This window comes from Ambystoma mexicanum, chromosome 4p (assembly GCF_040938575.1).
Source record: "Ambystoma mexicanum isolate Mex_15411 chromosome 4p, UKY_AmexF1_1, whole genome shotgun sequence".
In the NCBI taxonomy this organism is placed as follows: Eukaryota; Metazoa; Chordata; class Amphibia; order Caudata; family Ambystomatidae; genus Ambystoma; species Ambystoma mexicanum.
Window position 1 is genome coordinate 969,304,946 of NC_090927.1, and position 22,593 is coordinate 969,327,538.

At 44.1% G+C, this 22,593-nt stretch overlaps 1 protein-coding gene across 1 annotated transcript in view; it reads right to left on the minus strand.

The window, feature by feature from the left end:
* Positions 1-22,593, minus strand: part of LOC138452878 (uncharacterized) — a 337,850-nt gene that overhangs the window by 61,500 nt on the left and 253,757 nt on the right. Inside the window, exon 13 of the mRNA XM_069605225.1 lies at positions 9,852-10,007. Coding sequence (XP_069461326.1) covers positions 9,852-10,007 — 156 coding nt within the window. The remainder of the gene's footprint in view (positions 1-9,851; positions 10,008-22,593) is intronic.

Below are 22,593 nucleotides of genomic sequence, written 5' to 3' on the forward strand. Positions count from 1 at the left end.
TTATTTAATAATTGCCACATCTCAGCTGAATTTTTGACAGCCATTGCTCTCTCCATATGTTCGCTATCATTTTGGAACATAATTGATTTCCGACTCTTCAGCCAGTTTTTGTACTGAGTTTTAGTAAGTTTTAGATCTTGCCAGCACGATGATGCTTGTGTCGCTAGTATGTTTCTTTTTGTCTGCCGATATTCTGCCCGTTTTGCTTGAAGAGTCTCATCATAATCGTGCATATGCTTAGGTCTGTCATTAGATGGAATGTTTATCGTATTGGCATACGACAACAGCAAAGTGGAATATTGTGCCAGCAATTGATGTTTTACATTGCTCTCCACCGCTTGTCGATAAAGCCATGAGGTTTTCCTTTGTCCACCTTAATCTTATCCTTGACCCATTGGTCAAGAGGTCCTGATTATAAAACAACTTACTGGGTGGGCCTATATCCCAAGCTATGACCAGTGATAGTAACTTATGATCACTGTAGGGTTGTGGACATATTTCAAGCCTTTGTACATGATGGAAAAGACTTGAATCGACATAGATGTAATCAATGGTGCTGGCACTGGTGTTTCTATGCCACGTGGTCTGGGCTGATATGTCTCCCAAGACTGCACCATTAACCATCTGAAATTGTCTTTCAGACATGAAAGTACTCCAAGTGCGTGATTCCTTTGTCTCACGAGTTTCATTACAGCAGTCCAAATTTAGGTCCCCCATAACAATGATTTGCGTGATGTTTGCAGCTGTATAAATCAAATCTAGAAGTCTAATAAGGCCTGTATAAAAAAACCTCATCTGTAATCCCAGCTGGATTCCGGTAAAGATTCAGCAGTGCAATTGTTTGGCATTGATTAGTGATTTTAACTAATTGTATGTAGGCAGTTTCTACCACCCACGGTGTAAGGGTTAAACCTGACTTGGAATTTACTGCAACCAGTAAGCCAGATGAGGGTCGGCCTCTTGTTGTTAAAGCTGGGGATAGTGTTAAATCATAGCCATCCCATATCGGAGCAGATGTTAACCATGTTTCTTGCAACGCGATTACTTGATATTGGATTGAGAAATTTCTGATCGATACATGCAAATGAGAATGACCTCTTGTATTCCAACTTGCAATATTAAGGGTTGTTGATGTTTCCTGAGTTAATGGTTAATATCTCGATACCAAGGGACCACCCATACACCTAGTACTTACGGATTGCGAACTTTGGTAAATATTTAATTTAGGAGTTTGATATTGTGTCTGAGGTGAAGATCGCTCAGGATCTTGTGTTAGTAAAAATCCCATTTCAAAGAGTTTCATTCTCATTTGCCAAATCGCTTGGAGGACCACACCGGATGGAATCCATAATCTTACTATTGATCTCGAGTCATCCGACACAAACTCAATTTGATCTATGTCACGTGATGATACGTCTTGTAGTTCTAACACATCACCAAGGATATTTAATACACTTCTTCTGTTTAGGTCATATGTTTGAAAGTTACCTTCTCTACATTTTAGAATAAGGGTATGATACAATGACTTCACAGGATTAACTTTCTTAGGTAGTGAAGTCGTTTTTGTGTCATTTTTGAGAAGAGTCTCAGTACAGAGAGACTGACTTTAGCTCACTGCCCCTTCAGAGTGTGTTCTAGCATGCTGGTAATTTTGAAAATAATCTTTACTGGGCGTGTGATCTAAATCAATTTGTCCCCACTGTTGACGCGTACCTTGTGATTTTACCTTCTGTGGGGCTCTCAATGAGTGTGTGGGTATTGGGGGGAAGGCGTTCTAATAGATATGCATCCACTGCTTGTCTTAATTTTGCCACCATTTCCCCACTTTGATCCTTAGATAGGTTCGAAGAGAGTGGGTAAGTCAGATGCATGGTGTTTGTAACCTTGGGAGCATGCTCACTTTTATTTTTCGTATGTGTACTCTCTGGGTGTGCAATGGGCATGTGATGGTGATCTGTTTGACCCCAGTGTCCATGTGGTTCTTGGGATCTAGCCTCCTGTGATGCGCTTGGAAGTTTACTAGTTATTGAGGGAAGACGTTCTAATAGATAGCTGTCCACGGCGTGCCTCAATTTTGCCATCGCCTCCTCACTTTGATCTTTTGATAGAGTCGAGTGGAGAGGGGGAGAAGAGTCAGTACTGTTTGCATCCTTGCGAGTACTCTCACTTTCATTTCTTCTCGGTATACTCTCTGATTGTTCAATGGAACGCAAAAGATTGTTTAAGGGGAATAAGATAATGGATGTTCAGGTAGGATTTGAGAGTTAGAGTTGGAGTTGTCTTTCTGCCTGGTGGTATTGCTAACTTCCACTGAAAACGTGTTTGTATCATCTTCATGGAGTTGAAACTGCACATTCTTTTGTAATGTTTGTTTATTTAAACCAGAAATTGCATCACCAATTGCTTGCAAAAAGGCATTAAGTGTAATTTTCGGACCCCTATTACTGGGCATATTCTTTGGCATTTTCAAAGTGGTGCTAGGGCCTTTTGCCTGTAGTCTTTTGATTTTTTTTTTGCTTAGTGCGGAAATTGGATGGATATTCTGGTTCTTTGATGGTCCCTCCATTAGACCCTCAGGAGCCGCTGAGTAGGCAGGAATAATGTTAGCTATTGGTATTACTTAATTTCCCTGCAGAACAATGGATACGTTGTTATCATCAATGGGCCGAATGATATGTGCATGGGGCGGCTGTGTGATATCAATGGAAACATATAGTGCAGGGGGTAGCTGACTCAATGGGAGAGATGGAGTTGCTACATGTGGTTCTGATCCTTGTTTCAGATTGCCTTCGGTAATTATTACAGAGTCCAACAGGTCATTAGAGCCAATAGGGGATGACGATTACATTCTAAAATGATCTTTCGATTGCCGTTGACCCATTTAACTAATTCTTCTAGTTGTAGAACTTGATTAGTGATTTTTGTATCCAGAACTTCAAACAATTTAAACAAACTCATAACCGTGGTGTTGATGGCTGCTAAAGCAAGTTCTAACATGTTGGAATTCTGTGGCAGTCAACGCCCCTGTGGATGACTTTGAATCCACGGGGTTGGGAGGACAAAGGATGGAATGGAAGAGCGTGCTCGTGATGAGGAAACATTAGATTTGTCTAACACCACTGATAACAGCAACTCTTCCTCCAGAATGGTAATAGGAGATCACATTGGCTTGCATATGTTGAAATACCTGTGGAGTTTATACTGGAATGCGAGTACAGTATTGGTGAAAGCGGTAGATGCATGTTACAGCTAGGTTTCGTTTTTCTCCCCTTGACCATTTCTAAAATAGTGTGATCAGATATGGCCAACATGGCTCTACGTTTGTCCATTGTCTTGCATTTGGTGTCAGCTACAGGTGTGAATTGTGATGGGTCCACACCAGTCTTAATTACTGGTTGCTGCTTATGTGCAAGAGGAATCGAAGAGGTTTTGGAGGAACAAGTGCTTCTGAGGACACTGTGTAAGTTAACATTTGGAACAGTGGTTGGTGTTAGCGTAATGGAGGTATGTGAAGTGTGGATAGGTTGTACCTCCAACCTCCCCAATAAACCTGTTCCCAATTGACACAGCATATTAGTTTTCAATGACTATGCAGCAAACATTGTGTGCCCACTATCGCTCCAGGGGCACGTAACAGTCACCCAAAAAAATGCATGCCCTGTATTCACTTTCTTGTAAATTACATATAACAATCAATACAAACACTACAAAGATATAATTATAAAAAATAAATTAATTAAATCGCCCGCCGCCAGGTCGCGCGAAGCAGAAAAGCAGTACTTATGCAAGTACTTCCGCGAGTGCGCGGGCCCGTGCGCTCTCGTTTTATAGGAAGTACCCAATCCGCATGAAGCAAAGGCGGAGCAGCCGCAGAGACCAATCAGGCTACAAAACAAAGGACAGCCATTGTAGCAATTATAGTAGTTGCCACACAACTTAGCACAGTCACTTATTGTTGCCAATGAGAGGTTTAGCCAAGCACCAGCAAAGTTCATCTTAGTTCCCAGCTCCTGCTGCAGTCAATGAGCGTCAATGAGTGTTTCTCACGATAGAGTCAAACAGGCATTTGTCTCCAAGCAGCGTAGTGCAGCGGAAAAGCGGTACTTACACGAGTACTTCCGTGAAAGAACCAATACCCCTCTCAAAGAGGAAGGTTGGGTCTGTCAGTCATGTGCTCATGTTTTAGCAGATGCTATTTCTAGCCTGGACCCAGAGCAAAGAAGGAAATGATTTGCCCAATTGAGTGTCCTAAAGAAAGCCTATTAATAGCATACTGTGAGGGGGATCAAGGAGGACTTGCTGACTCTCACATATAGTCCCAACCAAGAGATCAGATTTAGAAGCCTCTAAATGCTTTTGGACAACTATCTGGGGCAAGGCTATGATGATGTCAGTCTTCCATAAAAGGGTATATGTGACTACACTGAGGTGTGCAGGCACAACGATCTGACTTTAAAGATGACTTGTTGAGCTTCAACTTCATACTATGGGGAATGCCCAATACTCAAAGTATATAGTGGGCCTCATTATGAGTATGCCGGTCCGGTAACAACTGTGCCGGTAAGGTACCGGAACCGTTGTTACCGGACCAGCACACTCCGAGTTCTGTGTGCGGGTGCCTTTCCACCCATCAGGTCTCACCTGGCGGGTGGAAAGGCATCCGCTCGCAGTCTTTGACGGATGCACTGGCACTGTTGCACACAGTGCCGGTGCATCGGTCCTCCCCATTCCCATTCCCTCCCATTCCCAGTCCTATGGGACTCAAATGGGAATGAGGAGTTACTTTTTCTGCTGCCTGGCTTGAGGGACCGCCAGGGCTGTAATGCCCTGGTGATTCCCCATTGCCAGAAAAAAATCATAATTCCGGTGGCAGCCTGTCGTTTTTACCAGCACGGCTGCCGCCAGAGTTATAATGAGGCCTATTGTCTGCCACAACGAAAAGGTGCTTCTGATGGGCAGCCTAGATTTGTAAATAGACATACTGAAGGTCTAGCATGCATAGCTTGTTTCTGTTGCAGGAAGGTTAGGATCTGAGCCTGAGTGAGCATCGTGAAACACTCTATTACCAAATGCAGGTTGAAATTCTAGAGGCTGCGGATCGTTCTGTAGTCATTATTGTTTTACTTCCTCACAGTGTGAAGAATCAGAGATGATTCTCCCCAGAAACTAGGTCTGGGACCCTCCTCATGTGGCCAGGAAAAGGCAGACGCTTCCTGATCCAGAACCTGGAGGTGGGGTACTGCAGGAGGATGACATGGAGAGGGGGGCTGACAGACCAGGAAGACTGGAATAACCCCCATTCAACTTTCCCCATAATCCCACCATTTTAATTGCTCTTTGCCAGACTGTAGAAGTTGAAAAACCTAACTTTTGTAGAACAAACTACAAGTCCCAGAATCCTAGAGGGACTGAGATGAAGAAGATGGCTGAAGAGGCATGCAGATGTAGTAGTCAGCCAATTAAGCCTAGTAGCCATTGCAGTAGTCAGGCAATTGAAGATAATGGCTCCCACCTGGAGCCTGTTACACAAGCTGGGAGGCAAGGAGTAGAAGGAGCTGTAATACGGACTGCAAGGCTGGCTGTACTAGCAGTATTAGAGGAGAAGCATGATGATGGCAAATCACGAGAAAGTGGCAGAATAGAAAGGATACCAGAGCATGAAGACAGCAGAGTTCACCTGTAAACTCTGAGAGAGTATTTTTCTGTCAAACTCTCAATTGCAGAGCCTGCGCAGTGGAAGACTTGCAGGAGGCTGAGTTTCCGGATATGAGCCATGTGGCAGTGATTGCAGAGCTGTAGAAGTGCGGGAGACTAAGGCCAGAAGCAGAAGGCAAGATGAGGGTCTTGGGGGAAAAAGAAATTCCCACATCAAGTGGCTAAACCAAAGACACCCGTGCTGGAGAAGGGCGTGGGCCCACAGCAAGCCAGAAGTAGTAGAAGAAGTGGAGGAAGTCTTGGAAGCACTGAAGTAGTGCAACCCGCAGGACCAGTGTCACCGAAGCCGGTGTGTGAAGCACAATGTTCAGGGGCACTGCGCGAGCCTTGCTGGTAACTGTAACCAGCTCCTAATTGACTTACGTTAGAGTTAATGCAAGGTAAATGTGTTTGTTGCAGCAGAAGTCTTTTCACATCAATGGAATTGTAGCGCTCGCATATACCGTTGAAGATCACTAATCGCGTGAGAAGCTAAAAGCACTTGAAACCCATTATTGGTGTATCTAAGACTGTTTGCTGTATAATGACGGTCGCGTGTCTCCAATTAATCTGAGAGAGCACTCCTAAATATTACTGAACACCGAACCTTGTCTGTATACGAGTTACAAGTAGTAGAGTGAAAACTATAACAAAAGGATATAGTGTGTCCCTAATTACAATTCCGAAAGAAGTCTGAACTTTATTCTTTACCAGTATACAGGAACGCAAGGTTTTATTGCCAAGCGTTAAAGAACCAACTGACTGTCTAGTGAAGTACCCCATTGTTACCTGAAGCTGAGAGAGTGGCACAGAAGCTTCTGGGTAATTATTTGGGCTAATATCTGGTGGAAATGTGAGAAAGGGGAAACAAATGCTTGTAAAGAATACCTTGAAGTAGAAGACAACCTGTGGTGCAACAGACTGCTGAAGCTAGAAGGGGAAGTCTTGTTAGCATAAGCACGTTGTTTTTGTGGTAGTTAGACCAACTGAAGAGGCAAAGAGGCTGCCCCTTTTAAGAAAGCCATTAAAAGGTAGAGTGCCTTGCCTTTCTGAAGAGTTTGAATGTCTGGTTGAAATCTACCTAATAGTTCACAATTACTGAAGCAGTAGTAGTTACAATTGAACTGTAATGGGATATAAAGTTGTCAGTAGATGTCACATTGAAGTAGTTGAAGCAGTAACGTACTGTGGGACAAAGGTGACGGTTCTCATAGTGTTAACAGTGAAAGTGTGGCTGTTGGATGCAGCAGCACAGAGAACACATCCTGACAAATATACCAAGTGCAAAATTGTAACAGAGGTGCATATTATTGACATTTGGGGAATGCCACACTTTTCTTTTACTGTAGCAATTTATCTAGAAGCAGAGACCACAAATCATCATAACCAGAATGACCACTGTTGCTATTTGTTTTCTGGAAATTGGAAGGTGATCTTTTCATCCAGGGACAAGGAGTTGCTACCAGTGGATTTTTGTTTGATGAACTTCGTTTTGACTTTGAACTTTCAAGAACTGGTTTGAAACCTTTCTTTTTCTTTTGTTGAACAATTTGAAGTAACTTTAAAGCCTGCGGAAGGCACCTTACCCAGAACAGGAGAAAAGGCGTTCTGATATTGTGTTTATATTGTTTAATATATTGTGTTGCTATATCATTTTCTTTGTATATTGATTGTTTAGTGTGAGGGCCAGTTTACCGATGCTAGAGAATGTTACCTTAGCCTTCAGACTAGGTAGGGAATTCCTTGGCAGAGTAGGGCGAGCAAGGTATTTTATCACTATATTTTCTTTAATAAAATGGCATATTTTGAGAAATCTAGAAGCAGTTGTCTGCCTCGCATTACTGACCCCTCACAATAGCAAAATACCTGGAGGGTTTTGGTCAATGGTATTCCTGTCCACTTGTTTAAGAAGTATGCGGTTTAAACTTAGCCGAACCTCTGACTGTGGTTCAGGTTTAGGAACTTTGAGGATCACTTTGACTGGGCAACAGCTTTTGCCCCTATGTTATGCACTGCAGTGCAGGCCTAGGGCAAGTCTCTCTTCTACCATGGTATGATCTAAGCACTAAAGGACTGCTTGAGACCCTCCCAACCACAGGGACTAGGAGCAGCGGGCCAGAGTTCTGTTAAAATTAAGAAATTTGACATACCAGAGAAGTAAGCAAGGGTACCTGTCTGGAACCTAACAGATTTATGTTTTTGTACTTTGACTCAATTAAGGGTGTGTTCAATAATCACACGAGAGAAGGTGCTTACTTCTTCACACACATACACATTATTCAGTATTCACATTATTGATGTTACTATTTTTTAGAATGCTAAAATACATTATGCTCCCCTGTCCCGATCTGCATGCGAGACCCAGAGCATGGCTTTTCTACCCTGCACTACTTCTCCACTCTACCTACACATTCTCTACCCCAACCCTGTCATCCCTTCCACATCCCTGCCTATACCCAACAGCCCACCTCCAGCTCATGTGTTCATACTCCCAATAACCCTAGCTCATTCATGCTACTATGCTCACCCCTGCCTACTGCCTCCCACCTTAACTCACCACTTCTCCATTGCCCATTAGCTCAGCCCGGCCGCTGCCACCCTACCTCACTCTAAAAATCACCTCACTTACCTTAAAATATATAAATATAGTGCTTGATGACATGTAATATTAATAATGTCAAACATTTCAAAAAGGTATCTTATAAACTGCATAGCTACTTGAGCTACAATAATATCCACAACAAATGTGTCTGCATATTTGCTTTAGTTGTTTATTATTGTAAACACTTGGGATCTAAATCTATGTACAATGTAAATTGCTCCAGTGCAATATTATAATAATGTTATAACTAGAAACACATTCATGTGGAGAAGGGATGTTCCAAATAGTGCCGTGCTGCCCCTAAACACATACATCCTATGTGCACAGACAGAAGAAAGAATCAAGATATTTTTCCATTTTAAAATTATGTGAGTGAAACTGCAAGTCACACTGAAAATTGATTATCAGTTGATATGGGTATGCCTAGACATGGGGCCCAAGCCTTCTAGGCATAGTGACCCAGCCTACACCTCAATGATGATGGCCAATGAACCTGAAACAAAGCTGGGGTTGCTTGTAGTTTCCTGTAGAAGTGGTGTGACCTACCAGGTCGGGCTGCACTACCACCCCTTTTCAGGTGGTACCAAGCCTGATTTGCATAGGGTAGATCCCTTTTGCGATGGATTGCTAGGCTGAAAAACAGGGGTGGACTGGCCTACAGGGAACTCTGGAGATGTCCCGGTAGGCCTCTGCAGCCAGGCCTCTTTTGTGTGGTAATCTATTTTATTTTCAAATGTTCTCATTGGAAAATGGTATGGCTTGCTGAAAATGTGTATTATGAGGCAACTTTGAAAACTATTTCCAGGGCCTCGTTTGGTTGCCCAGACCTATGCCTGTGGTTATGATTCATTCAAAACCTTGCATTCATCACCCATCAGTTTTGCTTACTGTCTGATGTTCAAGCATCACAAGGGAAAGCGTAAGGATCTAAACATGTAACTGTACAAAGCAAAAGGAGAGAATGAGGAATGCATATGAGAGTGACTGTCAAATACCAACTTCAGAGGAATATATGTTCAATGCAAATGTATATACCTTTAGGATGAAGGAAGGACTCAAGAGTAGATCTCAGACCTTTTTTGCCATAGTCAGATGAAAGGAACAGCCTCCCACCACAGATGACCTGAAGTAAACCAATATGAGAATCCTGGAAGGAATAACGCAGACATTGAGGGCATTCCGTAGTGTTGGGCAGGTGAGGCCATTGTTGTAATTTGTTTATGATCTGTGCTATTTCAGCAAGTAGGAGGATTGGAAGAATGAACTAAGTAACAGTGTCTATGGTTCTGCCCTACACTGCAACTACTTTTCCTTGATCAATTCAACCCCACCATCCCTGCCAGACAGAGATCAGTCGACTTGTCCTAAACTATTTGTGTAACAATAATTAATGGCTCATCCTGGATCGGGCTGCAAAATAAAATGTGGAATCTTTTGGCCATTGCCTGCTCTCTTGCATTTTTCATCTGACCTATGGTTGTCCCATACATCTGTTGTTGGAGCCCACGGCATTCATGGTGGGATGTGGCAGCTGGTACAGCAACAGCCGCTTTACCTGTCCACGCTGCTGTCATCTTCCAGTACAGCTGTAATGAAGGTGGGCGGGAGCTGGTCCACCGAACCCTTGTTTGTTGCAAACTCAAACTGCACGGGCCGGAGGTAGAGATGAAACTCTTCAAACCCCATCTCTCCAGCAAACACCTTGTACAACCTGAAACAGAAGAAATGCTCAGTTGTTGGTATAAGGGTCCAATGAATGGGGATCATTTTATAAACCATGGAGATGTAAAGCCGGATATAAAATCAAAGGGTAAAGTGGACCATGCCTTGCCTTACTGCTCCAGGAGATTTTCTTTCGCTTTGAAGGTGAGGTAGCAGCACTAGGCAGAAATAACGTTCATAAGTGTTCCATCACCAAAGAGCACATGGTTTAACAGAACCATCTATTTTCATAATGGTGTTAAACTAATGGATTGATATGGAATCCGTCTGCATTTAGTACCTGCTAAAAGCAGGTGGATTCCATAGGAATCCATAGCAAATAATGTCAATGGCAGGCAGCATTTAAACTTTAACAAAACGGAGTGCAAAACCAAGGCCTACTAGAGATTTCACATGGTTTTACATTTTGCTTTTGCATTCGTTTTACTTATTTTATAAAAGTTGAGCATTGAATCCAGGGACGGAACCGAACATACGTGCTAGCGTCAGTCCCCTGCATGTAATTTTAACTTTTAATAAAATGACTCCTGCAGTGAATCCAGATAACTTTATTAAGACAGCCTCAGTAATTAGCAAAGAAAACCAAAACATTGACATTCAATGAACAAGGAAAGAAGGGCTGAAACAGGGTTTTCTTTTGAACAATGTGGGCATGCAGTAATAATAACACAGCAGTGCTTTTCTACCAGCATTAGTTACCGGAGAAATGTGGAATCCAGAAGACTTTATGTCCCACTCTTCCCCAACTTGGGTCAAATGACACAGGACAGGAGGACTAGCGAAAAAATGACCTAGTCCTTCGGTGTGGGCTGCACTCCCTTAATACCACTCATGTGGTTACATCAATTTTAAATGCTTGGTAGTTTAAAAGTTCACATTTTTCCTCTTGAAACTTGTTGTTTCTTAAAGTACGTTGTGAAAGAATGAGTTATAGATACATTGAAGGTATTAGATCATTTGTTTGCGGATGCAAGAGGATGCCAATGCATTTCGAACTCAAACCAGTCCTTCATCAGTGCATTTCTTATTGAATCTGATCAAATTATACACAAGTCCCATCTTTGTATACCGTCAGATAATCATCATATGTTGTTGCAAATTTCCCCATGGTACCAATGATAAACAACATTAATTTGAATGTGTTACATTATGATGGGATAAATGTGTCACAATATGGATAATAATTCAATAAAAAAAATCAAAAATTCAACAAAAAACAATTCACCAATGATTAAATGTGTCACAATATGGATGATAATTCCATAAAAAATCAAAGACTCAATTAGAAACAATTCACCAACAATTAAAGAGAAAGAGAGAAAAGATAATAACATTTAAAAAAAGAAAAAGAAGAAAAACCCAATGCAAAGCAATCATTAGCTGAAATAGATTAAGATCAGTCAGATAAGTACATAACTTGTTCATTCTGTGTTGATTCGCCCATGCAGTGGACAGTGAATCTTCGCTACGACAGTGAGCTAGGATAGTATCAATGATGGTCTTTATACGTAAGATGATAACCTTGTCTAAATGTGGCATGTGAACTTGTTGTTGATGATTTACTATACCCTCCAGTAATGAATATCTGATGAGTATTTTATTCGCTCTACACACTATTTGCATGTGCTCTTGACCATGGTATAAAGCTGGTAGAGTACCTATGGTCACCCATGCAGTGCTGTTGACTGGTGACGCAAAATTGTCATTACTAACCTTTACTGTAGCGCAGTGGCACACGCAGTGGTACCGGCACTGCAGTATTAGGATATGGAATCTCTATGAGGAAAATAGTTAATACACGCAATAAATAGCCTGTGATAGCCTAATCTGTCTCATATTCTAATTGCTGTGATTCTTACCTCCTTCGTAGGTGGCTTGTATGTGTTGTGCCGTGAGTGTTACTGTAGCTAGTCTGTAATGACAGAGCGCAACTGGGTCGACTGTTATGTAAGTCAGTGGTTGGAGATCTATATATCTTATCTGATAGGACTCTGGAAAGCTTATCTGTTCTGCTTAGTAGTGTCTACAGTTCCGCACTGACGGCGTTTTTGTGGCAACCGAATGGCCCAGCATTTCAACCCACAGGGTCAATGTAATATTTGTCAACTGGTGGATAAATAGCTGTTCTGCTAAGTCTATCACTATGTTAGTCAGTACTGAGTACTGACACTCTAGTATCATTAATATAGGCTCTTTGTAATCAAAAATAAAAAAATAAAAAGGACCTAACTTTGGTATGTGCAAGGTGTCTCTGCCTTTCCTGGGTTGCACCCCACTGAGGTTCTATCGAGACAAATACAAGATGCTCTGTTCTTTCTATGATGTTCAGTGGGTGCCCCCACTGTCTCATAGAAAACTTTTAAGGTCCCATTCTTCGTTCATTCCTCTGGGGCTTAGAGAGTCCAGTCAATCAAGTAGTCTTATCTCTGCACCCTTAGTTTTTTAAGATTGTGGGCCTCATTACACGGAAGGCGGTAATGGTTAACGGCCACCGTTAATGGTAACGGTGACCGTTAACCATTACCGCCTTACTACGAGGTCCCTTAGCGGGTTGGTGCTTTAACGCCTGCTTTTTGCAGGCGTTAAAAACCAACCCGCTAAGGGACCTCGGAGCTAATTACGGCACCGCAAAATTGCGGTGCCGTAATTAGCGCCTTCCCCATTCCCATAGAGCCCTATGGGGCAGAAATGGGAATGGGGAAGGGCAATGGCGGAAGGGGGATTTACCGCCCCACCAACCTTGGAATGGGGCGGTAAATCCCCTTTCCGCCAAGGCGGTGCCGGTATTTTACCGGCATGAGCCATGGCGCTAATAGCGCCATGGCTCACCGCCTTCCGTGTAATGAGGCCCTGTGTCTTTGATTCTTTACGTCAATGGTTTCCAATATTTGGAACTTTAATTGAGAAATGCTGCGTACTTTCTCATTTAAATATCTTGCAACTGCTGATGTATTCTTGTTCCTAATGCAGCTTTTGTGCTCATTTATCCTGATGCAGATTTTCCTGCTTTTTTCTCCAACTAAATATATTCCACAGGGGCATCTTATGCAGTATATACAGACATGGACCCCTTGCTCACTGCTCTTAGAGAGGCACAGCTCCTCCCTACTGATGATGCCCAACAAGGCTGAAACTCGTGTGTGGGGTTGCTGTTGGTACTCTTGTTCAGAGGAGCATTGCCTAGCATTTCGGTGCTGGACTGCCCCTGGGCAGGACAAAGACTGATATGCGGGGACATTTCTTCTCTGTGAAAGGGACAGTGAGCTAAAGACTTGGTAGAGTCTCTCACAGGGGTTATTCACCCAAGAACAGGTAATTCGGCCGTGTTTATGCTGGTAGAGAGATTCGCAGACCCCCCTTTGTTTTACATAAATTAACTTTGGGTCTCACCCTAAGTTACCAGGGCGATCCAGACTTGGACCCCTTGCTCACTGTTCTTAGAGAGGCACAGCTTCACCTCACTGACAATGCCCAACAAGGCTGAAACACGTGTATGGGCTTGCTGTTGGTACTCTTGTTCAGAGGAGAATTGCCTAGCATTTTGGTGCTGCACTGCCCCTGGGCAGGACAAAGGCCCTCATTACGACCCTGGCGGAAATCGCGGTGCAAAATGCACCATGGAGCACGGCGGAAAGCTGCCGATAGCGCCATGGGGGTTGGCGGATTTTCCGCCCCATTCCGACCTTGGCGGGGCGGTAAATCCCCATCCCCCATTTTAACCTTCCCCATTCCCATTTTTGCCCCAAAGGGTATAATGGGAGTGGGGAAGGCGTTCATTACGCCACCGTAAAATACGGTGGCGTAATTAACGACAAGGTCCCGTAGCGCCATGGATTTCTCCGCCCGGAAAAACCAGGCGGAAAACGCTCCATGGCGCTACGGAAACTCGTAGTAGGGCGGACGGGTCCGCCGCGAATAACGCTGGCGTAAACCCACTCCGCCAGGGTCGTAATGAGGCCCAAAGACTGATACGTGGGGACATTTCTTCTCTGTGAAAGGGACAGTGAGCTAAAGACTTGGTACAGTCTCTCCCAGGGGTTATTCACCTAAGGACAGGTCATTGGGCTGTGTTCGTGCTGGTAGAGAGATTCCCAGACTCCCCCCCCCTTTGTTTTGCATATACATTTAGTTGTACTCTTTTGACGGTGTGTGGATGAAATACTGAGGTACCTTTAATAATATTATTGCAATTTCCACAGTTAAGACATGGGAACATGCCTTGGTTTTTATTGTTGGTTCGTTTGGTAGTGCTTGATCTTGTATTGACTAGAACACCTCTTAGATTGTTACTTCTTTGATAGGCGAAAGTAGGTAAATTACGAAATAGGTCTTTTGTTCTCACATCGCTAGTCAGGATATTCCAATGTTTCGTGATGCATTTTTTTATTTGCCGGCTCTGAGTGGAGAATTTTGAAACAAACACTAATCTAGGTGTGTTTCTTTACCTTTTATTTCCCAGGAGATTTTTTCTTGTCTGGTGCTAGTTTTAGACACTGCATTTGTCAGTTCTTCTTCTGGGTATCCTCTCTCTCTCTCTCTCTCGCTCTCTTGGTTTATTGCACAGCCTTGCCAATTGTGCTTCGCATTCAGTTGGATCACTTATGATTCTTTTAATTCTGAGCATCTTTCCGTAAGGTAAGTTCTTAGGTCTTCTCTCTGGATGAAAGCTCAGCCTGTGCAATAAGTTGTTTCTGTCTGTCGGTTTGATACATAATGCGATGGATATCTTGTGCTCGTGTACATCAATTTGCACATTGAGATAATGTATACATGGGTTTCCAATCTCTACCGTGAACTGAATCCTAAGGTCAATGCTGTTTATGTAAATTAGAAATTCATTGCATTGCTCCTGTGTCCCTTGCCACACTCCAAAAATGTTGTCTATCTAACGCACCCATTTCCTGATGTTTACGGACCATATTGGGTTATTGAGGATGTGGGTCACTTCAAATTTGTACATGAAGCTATTTTCGTAGAGGAAGCCATGTTCGCATCCATGGCTGTTCCTGAGGTTTCTAGATAGACAGGACAGGAGGACGTCTACACTGGATTGTGGAGAATGTTTGCTGCTCCTGTAGTACAGGTCTTAGTTTTGCACACAGTGATGCACAGGTTTTCACATGAGGGGAAATCATACATCTTTATGCAAGTGGAGTGAGCACCATACTTTACTGAGACCCTGAAAAGGAAGTTGGGGAACAAAAGTGGATGTCATTTTGGCGAAATGTTCCATACTGAATGTGTTGTGTGTTTTTATTTTTGGCTATCAGGTGATGCCTTAGCCCCACCTATTAGCCAAAACTATTGGCATAGGAGAGAGATGGCTTGTGAAGAGGGACACACAGTCTAGGGTGGGTGTTTGGAATTTGTGACCCACCCATCACCATGATTTCCCCTATGGTGGCTAATCCTACCCATTGCTTACCACTCCCAATCAAAACTACACACTACTGAGATCTCTTTGAACCACCTTTATTGTGCAGTAACATCAAACTATGGGATTCTTTGGGGATACCAAAGTTATTTCTAAGAAGTCTTCTGAAAAGTAATGGCCTACATACAGCTGTAAATAAGATATTGGCATAATAAAAATGTATTAACCTACAGTGTCTTCATCCACTTCATTTATAAGTACCATGTGTGTCCTCACATCTGTTTCCTGCATTGAATTTCTCTTAAAAACAAACAGTTTTGGCTCCTGTACAGGCATAAATATTTGCCAGACTCTACCATCATATGCTGAGTTACCCATACCATTTGCCAGCTGTTGCCGTCTTATGGCCAAGAAGTACCATTACGACAGTGCCTACCAAATAAGCAAATCCCTATCCCATGCCTACACAACAGCCAAAACTGTTGGCTTTGTCAGTGATTGTTTTCTAGTCCGAAGGGTATGTAGGGCTGGGGAGATTTGTTGAAATGTTCTTATTTTGAGTATCACTCTGGCTGCTGCATTTTGGATTCTTTGTAGTTTTCGCAGGATGTAGTCAGAACGCCCAGAGCCTGTTTGCATAGTACCGTCTTTTTAGTATTATAGATATCATGGCCATGGTTCTATGAGTTAATGTTAGGTAAGGAAAGATGTGGTGCAGAGTGCAGAGTTGGAGCAAGCAGTTTCTAACAATGGCTCTTACTTCTGGTTAGTCTATAAGAGCACTGTCCATTGTCATTCCAAGATTTTTTATTGAAAGGGGTGGCATTGGGCATGGGTCCATCTCGTTAGGCCACGGGATAAAGTCAGATATATATATATATATATATATATATATATATATATATATATATATATATTTATTGATTTTTTTACTTTGATTTTTATTGTCATTTAAGCAGACATTGTCAACCAGTAAGACTCTTAATCCCCTTGTGTCTTAACAATCCCCTTCCCTCTCCCCAACCCCCTATTCACAAAACCCTTATCAACGTGTTCAGACAACATAAAATCATAATAAACAGCACAGTCTCAGAGGTGGTGAAACATGAGTACCTAAAAAATAACAACGATTGTTTGACTTCACATCTCATTACACTTGGGTTGGCTCCCTTTTGTCATGGTTAGGGGTATGAACCGCATTGTATCTAGATGTAGAAATGGTGCTGGGTTTAGAACATCAGTTATTCGCCCCTGTAACCAGTGGCAGGGAAAATGCAGGACATTTACACTCAATCCTGCTTTTCAGTGGATACTTCGGGCGCTCTGCAGGTCACTGGGTGAGGCTGGCATTTTGAGGGGTTAATGATAGTGGTTTCAGATTTGCCAGTGAGAAAAGAGGTGAACCAACATAGAACTGTTCCTCTAACTGCAGTGTCACCCAGTCTCTTTACAAGAATCCGGTGACAATGGTGTTTTTTCACTTTTCTCTACGCCTTCTCTCCTCTTTCTCGTCTTTCTCTCTTGACGATGCTACAAGAGCCCTTCATCCCTCCTTGTTATACACTCTTGACTCCACGTATCTGGCCCAACCTTTCTCTCCTTCCTGCAAACCTCCTCAACCCTGGCTCACTCCTTGTCGTAAAGCCCCAACGTGTTAAGGGACAAACTGTGGCCAGCACTGTTCTAGGGGCATATTTATCCAGCAGATGCCACCTCTGTCCCTCCTGTAGGATCATCAGGTGGGGGAAGATGGCATCTGCTGGACGGAAACCTACATTGCAGCAAATGGAGGCCAGAAACTACAATGCCTGAGCGCCTCCAGCTGCCCCCACGCACCCAAGGCAACAGGATCAGGCACACGGAGCCTGCAAACCCGCTTGGGAACGCCCTCGCCAATGCCCCAGCATCTGCGCATGCGCGAACACGGGACGTTTGTTCGCGCTCTGGTGTTCCTCCAGGTGGACGCATTCCCAGAAGCTCCGGTTGGGCAGAAAACTCTTGCGGGGCCGCGCCTCGCCTAAAGACTACGTGTCAGGCCCCGCGATACCAAAGATAAGCGATAACCTAGTGTGAAAGCTTATCTGAAGCAGCGAGTGAAAGCATGCTTGTTGTCGGCATTACGAAAGCAGCCGAGTCGTGAGATAGCACAGGGGCATTGTTGTGAAGTGCTTTGGAACTAAAATCCTCGCGCAGCAGCGCATAACTTTAACCCAGTGTGGAAACTAATAACGCTTGACAGCGGTGATGCACGGCATGCAGGATAAACTAATCCCAGTGTATTAACCCTTCAAAACACGTTACGCTTTGGGCGCGTACTAATGGTGTTTTATTCTGACAGACGCTGTGTGTATTCTGTTCCTTCTGGGCACTGCTGATACCAGATTCGAGCACCGGAATTCAAAGCAACAGCCAGAGCTAAGTGTTGCTTGTTTATTTAGCACGCAAGTGCATTCCATGATGGGAGAATCCTAGCAGGGGGGTTTGTGAAAAAGCCAATGTGTTTGCACTGTTACTCTTGTTTATGTGTACCAATAGTTCAGAGTGTGATACTGTTGGGGTTTGGTGTTTATTGGTGAACTGCCTCCCACTCACTGCTCAGGTGTGACACCTCAGTAGGGTGTTTCTTGATAAGTGCTCTAAGCTCCTTAATCAGTGTCAGAGAGTAAGAGCAAGTCTAAAGATTGGAAGCAACTCAGTGCATTCCAACTGGGTGAATTGTCTTCCTTGTGAAGCATTCATTGTGCATATGTGAGATTGGTATCTACAAGGTTGTTCAATGAGTGTGTGATTGAACAAAGTCCTAGGAATATCCTCAAGGCAAGCAAAGCGTGATAAGGAGTTCCAAGGTCCAAAGAACAAGAGCCTAGGAGCATGTTGTCCCTGAATTCCCCTTCCCTGTCCACAACCTCTACCTAACCCTCTTTCTCGTCTTCCTTCAACCTTCTACCCATCCAATCTGTGGACCCTAACCCTCTTTCCCCGTGGTGGTTGCAAAGGTCTGTGCACTTTAGTTCCAGACACCAAAACCATTAAGGGGAGGTAGGAGTTTGTGCTGCTTCTGCGCTTCACGACAGTACCGCAAACCCATGTATAGCCAAGCGCCCAGGCAGCACGAATTTCAGCCCTAATGGAGGAGATAGCGCAGGCCCTGCATGAGCTTAAAGCCTTGCCTCTCGAGTACAGACGCTTACAGCACAGGGGGCCCCACTCCCTGAGCGGGCCACGTCTGTTCCAATCCCAGTCCAGGTACAAGTTACGACCCCATCGCCAGTGCCCCTAGCTGCGCCCGAGAGATATGGGGGGATCCACAAACATACACCACTTTCATCACACAGTGCCAGCTACATTTTTTAACCAAAGAAAGTGTCTTCCGATCTGATCAGGCAAGAACTGTATTCGTTATCTCTTATCTTACTGGAGACGCAGCAGCACGGGCCACCCCATTAGTTCAAAAGGATGACGCAGTATTATACGATTGGCGCGAATTCCAAGATGAATTTGGTAAGATCTTCAACAGAAAAGCAGCCTCCCTAGTGAGAGATCGTGAAGTACTAACGTTGCGGCAGGGCAATAAAGATTTGATAACATATGTGACCTCATTTAACCGTTTGGTGGTGGAAGCGGAATGGCCCTGCGAGAAAAGGTCAGCTCTATTCTATCAGGGCCTTAGGGACGAGCACAACCGACCCTCAACCGGAATCTTACTCAGACATGATTAATCTGGATCTAAGCCTAGACCATCGAAAAGGGGAAAGACGCCAGGATAAGAGAAGGTGGGATGGAAAACAAGCTCCACCCAGGCTAGATTACCAGAAACCCACCTTAGCGAAATCCGAGAAGACATCAGATGTAGAGACCATGCAAATAGGCACAATCCGTGGTCCCATCTCTAAAGAAGAACAGGAAAAAAGGAGGCGGGATAAACTGTGTATGTACTGTGGTAAATCAGGACATTTCGTAAAAGACTGTGGGGCGAAGCCAAAGGGGAACCCAGCGTCGGGAAACGCCAACGCTCGCCAGTGAGTGGGGTGGACCTGCCGAGCCATAGCCATCAAGACCCCCCAGGTGTCCTAGCCAATGTCACTCACACGCCTCGGTCTCACGTCACTGTTACAGGTGTATTGCGGACACGTCAGAAGAACGTGACAGCCACCCTCATGGTGGATTCTGGAGCTACTGGAAATTTTGTGGACGTTAAGCACGCTCAGTCACTGAGGTTGCCTGTGTTAACCAAAGTGAGTCAAGAATCAGTCTGTGCTGTAGACGGAACCCCGCTAAAATCTGGACCTGTAACCCAGCATACTGAAGAGATGGTGTTGGACATCCAGGGACATAAAGAAACCATCCGCTTTGACCTAATTGCAGCTCCTCAGTTCGAGTTTATATTGGGATTGCCATGGCTCGCGCTTCATAACCCCGCAATCGATTGGACTCGAGGTACAGTACGATTTTCTTCGGAGCACTGTGAGGCTCATTGTTCCAGGGAAAGTGCACGAGTAATCCAGGTGCTTGGTGCTACTCAAGGTGGAAACACCGAATTAACAAACCTACCGTTGGAATATAAAGAATTTCAAGATGTGTTCAGCAAGGTGGCGGCTGAGACATTACCACCGCACCGCTCGTTCGATTGTAGGATCGACCTGGAACCCGGTGCGACATTGCCATGTAGTAGGATATATGCACTGACCAAGAGCGAGAACAAACACCTTAAAGAGTATATCGACACAAATTTACAAAACGGATTCATACAACATTCCACCTCACCCGTCTCGTCGCCGTTGTTCTTCATACCCAAGAAAACGGGTGACCTTAGAACCTGTATCGACTATCGCATGATAAATCGCATCACAATAAATAACCGCTACCCTCTCCCGCTAATCCCTGTTTTATTGGACCAGGTGCGGGGAGCAAACATCTACACCAAATTGGATCTTAGGGGGGCATATCATCTGGTGTGGGTGCGTGAAGGAGACGAGTGGAAGACGGCCTTTAGAACGAAATTTGGATTATATGAATACCAGGTTATGCCATTCGGACTATGCAACGCACCCGCCGCCTTCCAATATTTTCTAGATGAGGTCCTTCGTGGTCTTTCGGATGTCTTCGTAGTCGTGTATATCGACGACATCTTGATATACTCACAGACCCGGGAAGAACATGTGGAACATGTGAAGACCGTATTACAACGTTTAAGGGAACACCATTTATTTGCAAAGCTTGAGAAGTGTAGCTTTCACTGCACTACTGTGGAATTCTTGGGTTTCATATTGTCACCAAAGGGAGTGAAGATGGACGAACGGAAGGTCCAAACCATCCTAGACTGGCCGGCCCCCAAGAACATCAAAGAAGTGCAATCGGTTTTGGGCTTCGCAAATTTCTACCGGCGCTTTATTCGAGATTTTGCCCAGAAAGTCCTGGCTATTACCCGTTTATTGAAAAAGGGAGCACCATTTTTCTGGGATACAGATGCAGAAAAACGTTTCAACCAATTAAAAGAAGCCTTCACGTCTGCTCCAGTTTTGTTGCATCCTGACCCAACACAACCATTCATGGTTGAGACGGACGCCTCCAGTTATGCAGTGGGTGCTATTCTTTCACAACGAGATCAATCAGGCCGATTACATCCCGTAGCATATTATTCAAGAAAACTGAACCCAGCGGAGCAGAACTACACAAAAGCAGATCGGGAACTTTTGGCCATTAGAGTGGTGTTTGCAGAATGGAGACACTATTTAATGGGGGCAAGACATACTATTACAGTTCTCACGGACCATCGAAATCTTCAGTTTTTGAAATCTGCACGTGCACTCACCCCGCGTCAACTGAGATGGGCAATGTACTTTGCAGACTATGATTTCGTAGTCACGTATAGACCAGGATTAGAGAACAAAAAAGCAGACATTCTATCTAGGTATCCCGAGATTCCTTCACCTGCGATGTCAGAAGAGACAGCTAAACCCATCATCACACCAACCAAGTTCAATGGGGGAACTACTAATGATCTTTATGAACAAATAAGTAAAGGAATATCTACCCAGGAATTTCTTCAGTGGGAAGATCCAAAAAAGGAGCGATATGTGTTGAATGGAATACCCTATCAAGGTAAAGTTGCGTATTTGCCCACTCCTGCACTGAGGTTACAAGCGCTGAAATGGTGCCATGATTCTCCACTAGCTGGTCATCCAGGGATAAACAAGACACAGGAATTGGTTCAACGCCATTACTGGTGCCCACATCTTCATAAGGAAGCCCAAGCATATGTACACCAATGTGAGGTGTGCGCACGAAACAAGACTAATCATCATAAACCCATGGGCTTGCTTAGACCTTTGCCTATACCAACCACGCCATGGAACATCATTTCTTTGGACTTCATCGTAGAATTACCCTCCGATCAGGGATACACCGCAATACTAGTGGTAGTAGATCCTTTCTCCAAACTTGGACATTTCATCCCTTGCAAAGGAGTGCTAACTGCGCATGGACTAGTGGATCTTTTTCTACAACACATAGTCCGATTGCATGGAATACCCCAGCACATAGTTTCCGATCGAGGCGCACAGTTTACTTCTAAATTCTGGTGCTCATTCTGCGAGAAGCTTGGAATCAAACTACAGATGTCCAGCAGCTATCACCCAGAATCTGATGGGCAAACGGAACGTTTGAATCAAACGTTGGAGCAATATCTAAGGTGCTACACACATAGCGCAGAAGAGATGTGGGTAGATACTCTGTGGCTAGCAGAACTGGCCTATAATAATTCTCGACATACCGCTACCGGATATTCACCGTTCTACACCACCTATGGTTACAATCCTCAGGTGCAACCTTCACTTGCTCCAGTACAGGATCCCTCACCATCAGTGCAGGCCCGAATGACTATCCTATCACAAACTTGGGCCAAAACATATCAAAATCTTGTTGCAGCTAAGATCTCAACCAAACGCTATGCAGATACTAAGCGCCGGGAAAGTCTGCCATATAAGGTGGGGGACAAGGTGTGGCTATCAACACGGCATTTAAAGTTACCAGGGTCGCCTAAGTTCAAACCCCGCTTTCTTGGTCCGTTTCGTGTTGAGCGTGTAATCAATCCAGTAGCTATGCATTTGCAGTTGCCATCACATATGAAGGTGCACCCGGTGTTTCATGTTGCCTTGTTGAAACCGGCTGATCCACACACAGGAATGAAAAGACCCCCTCC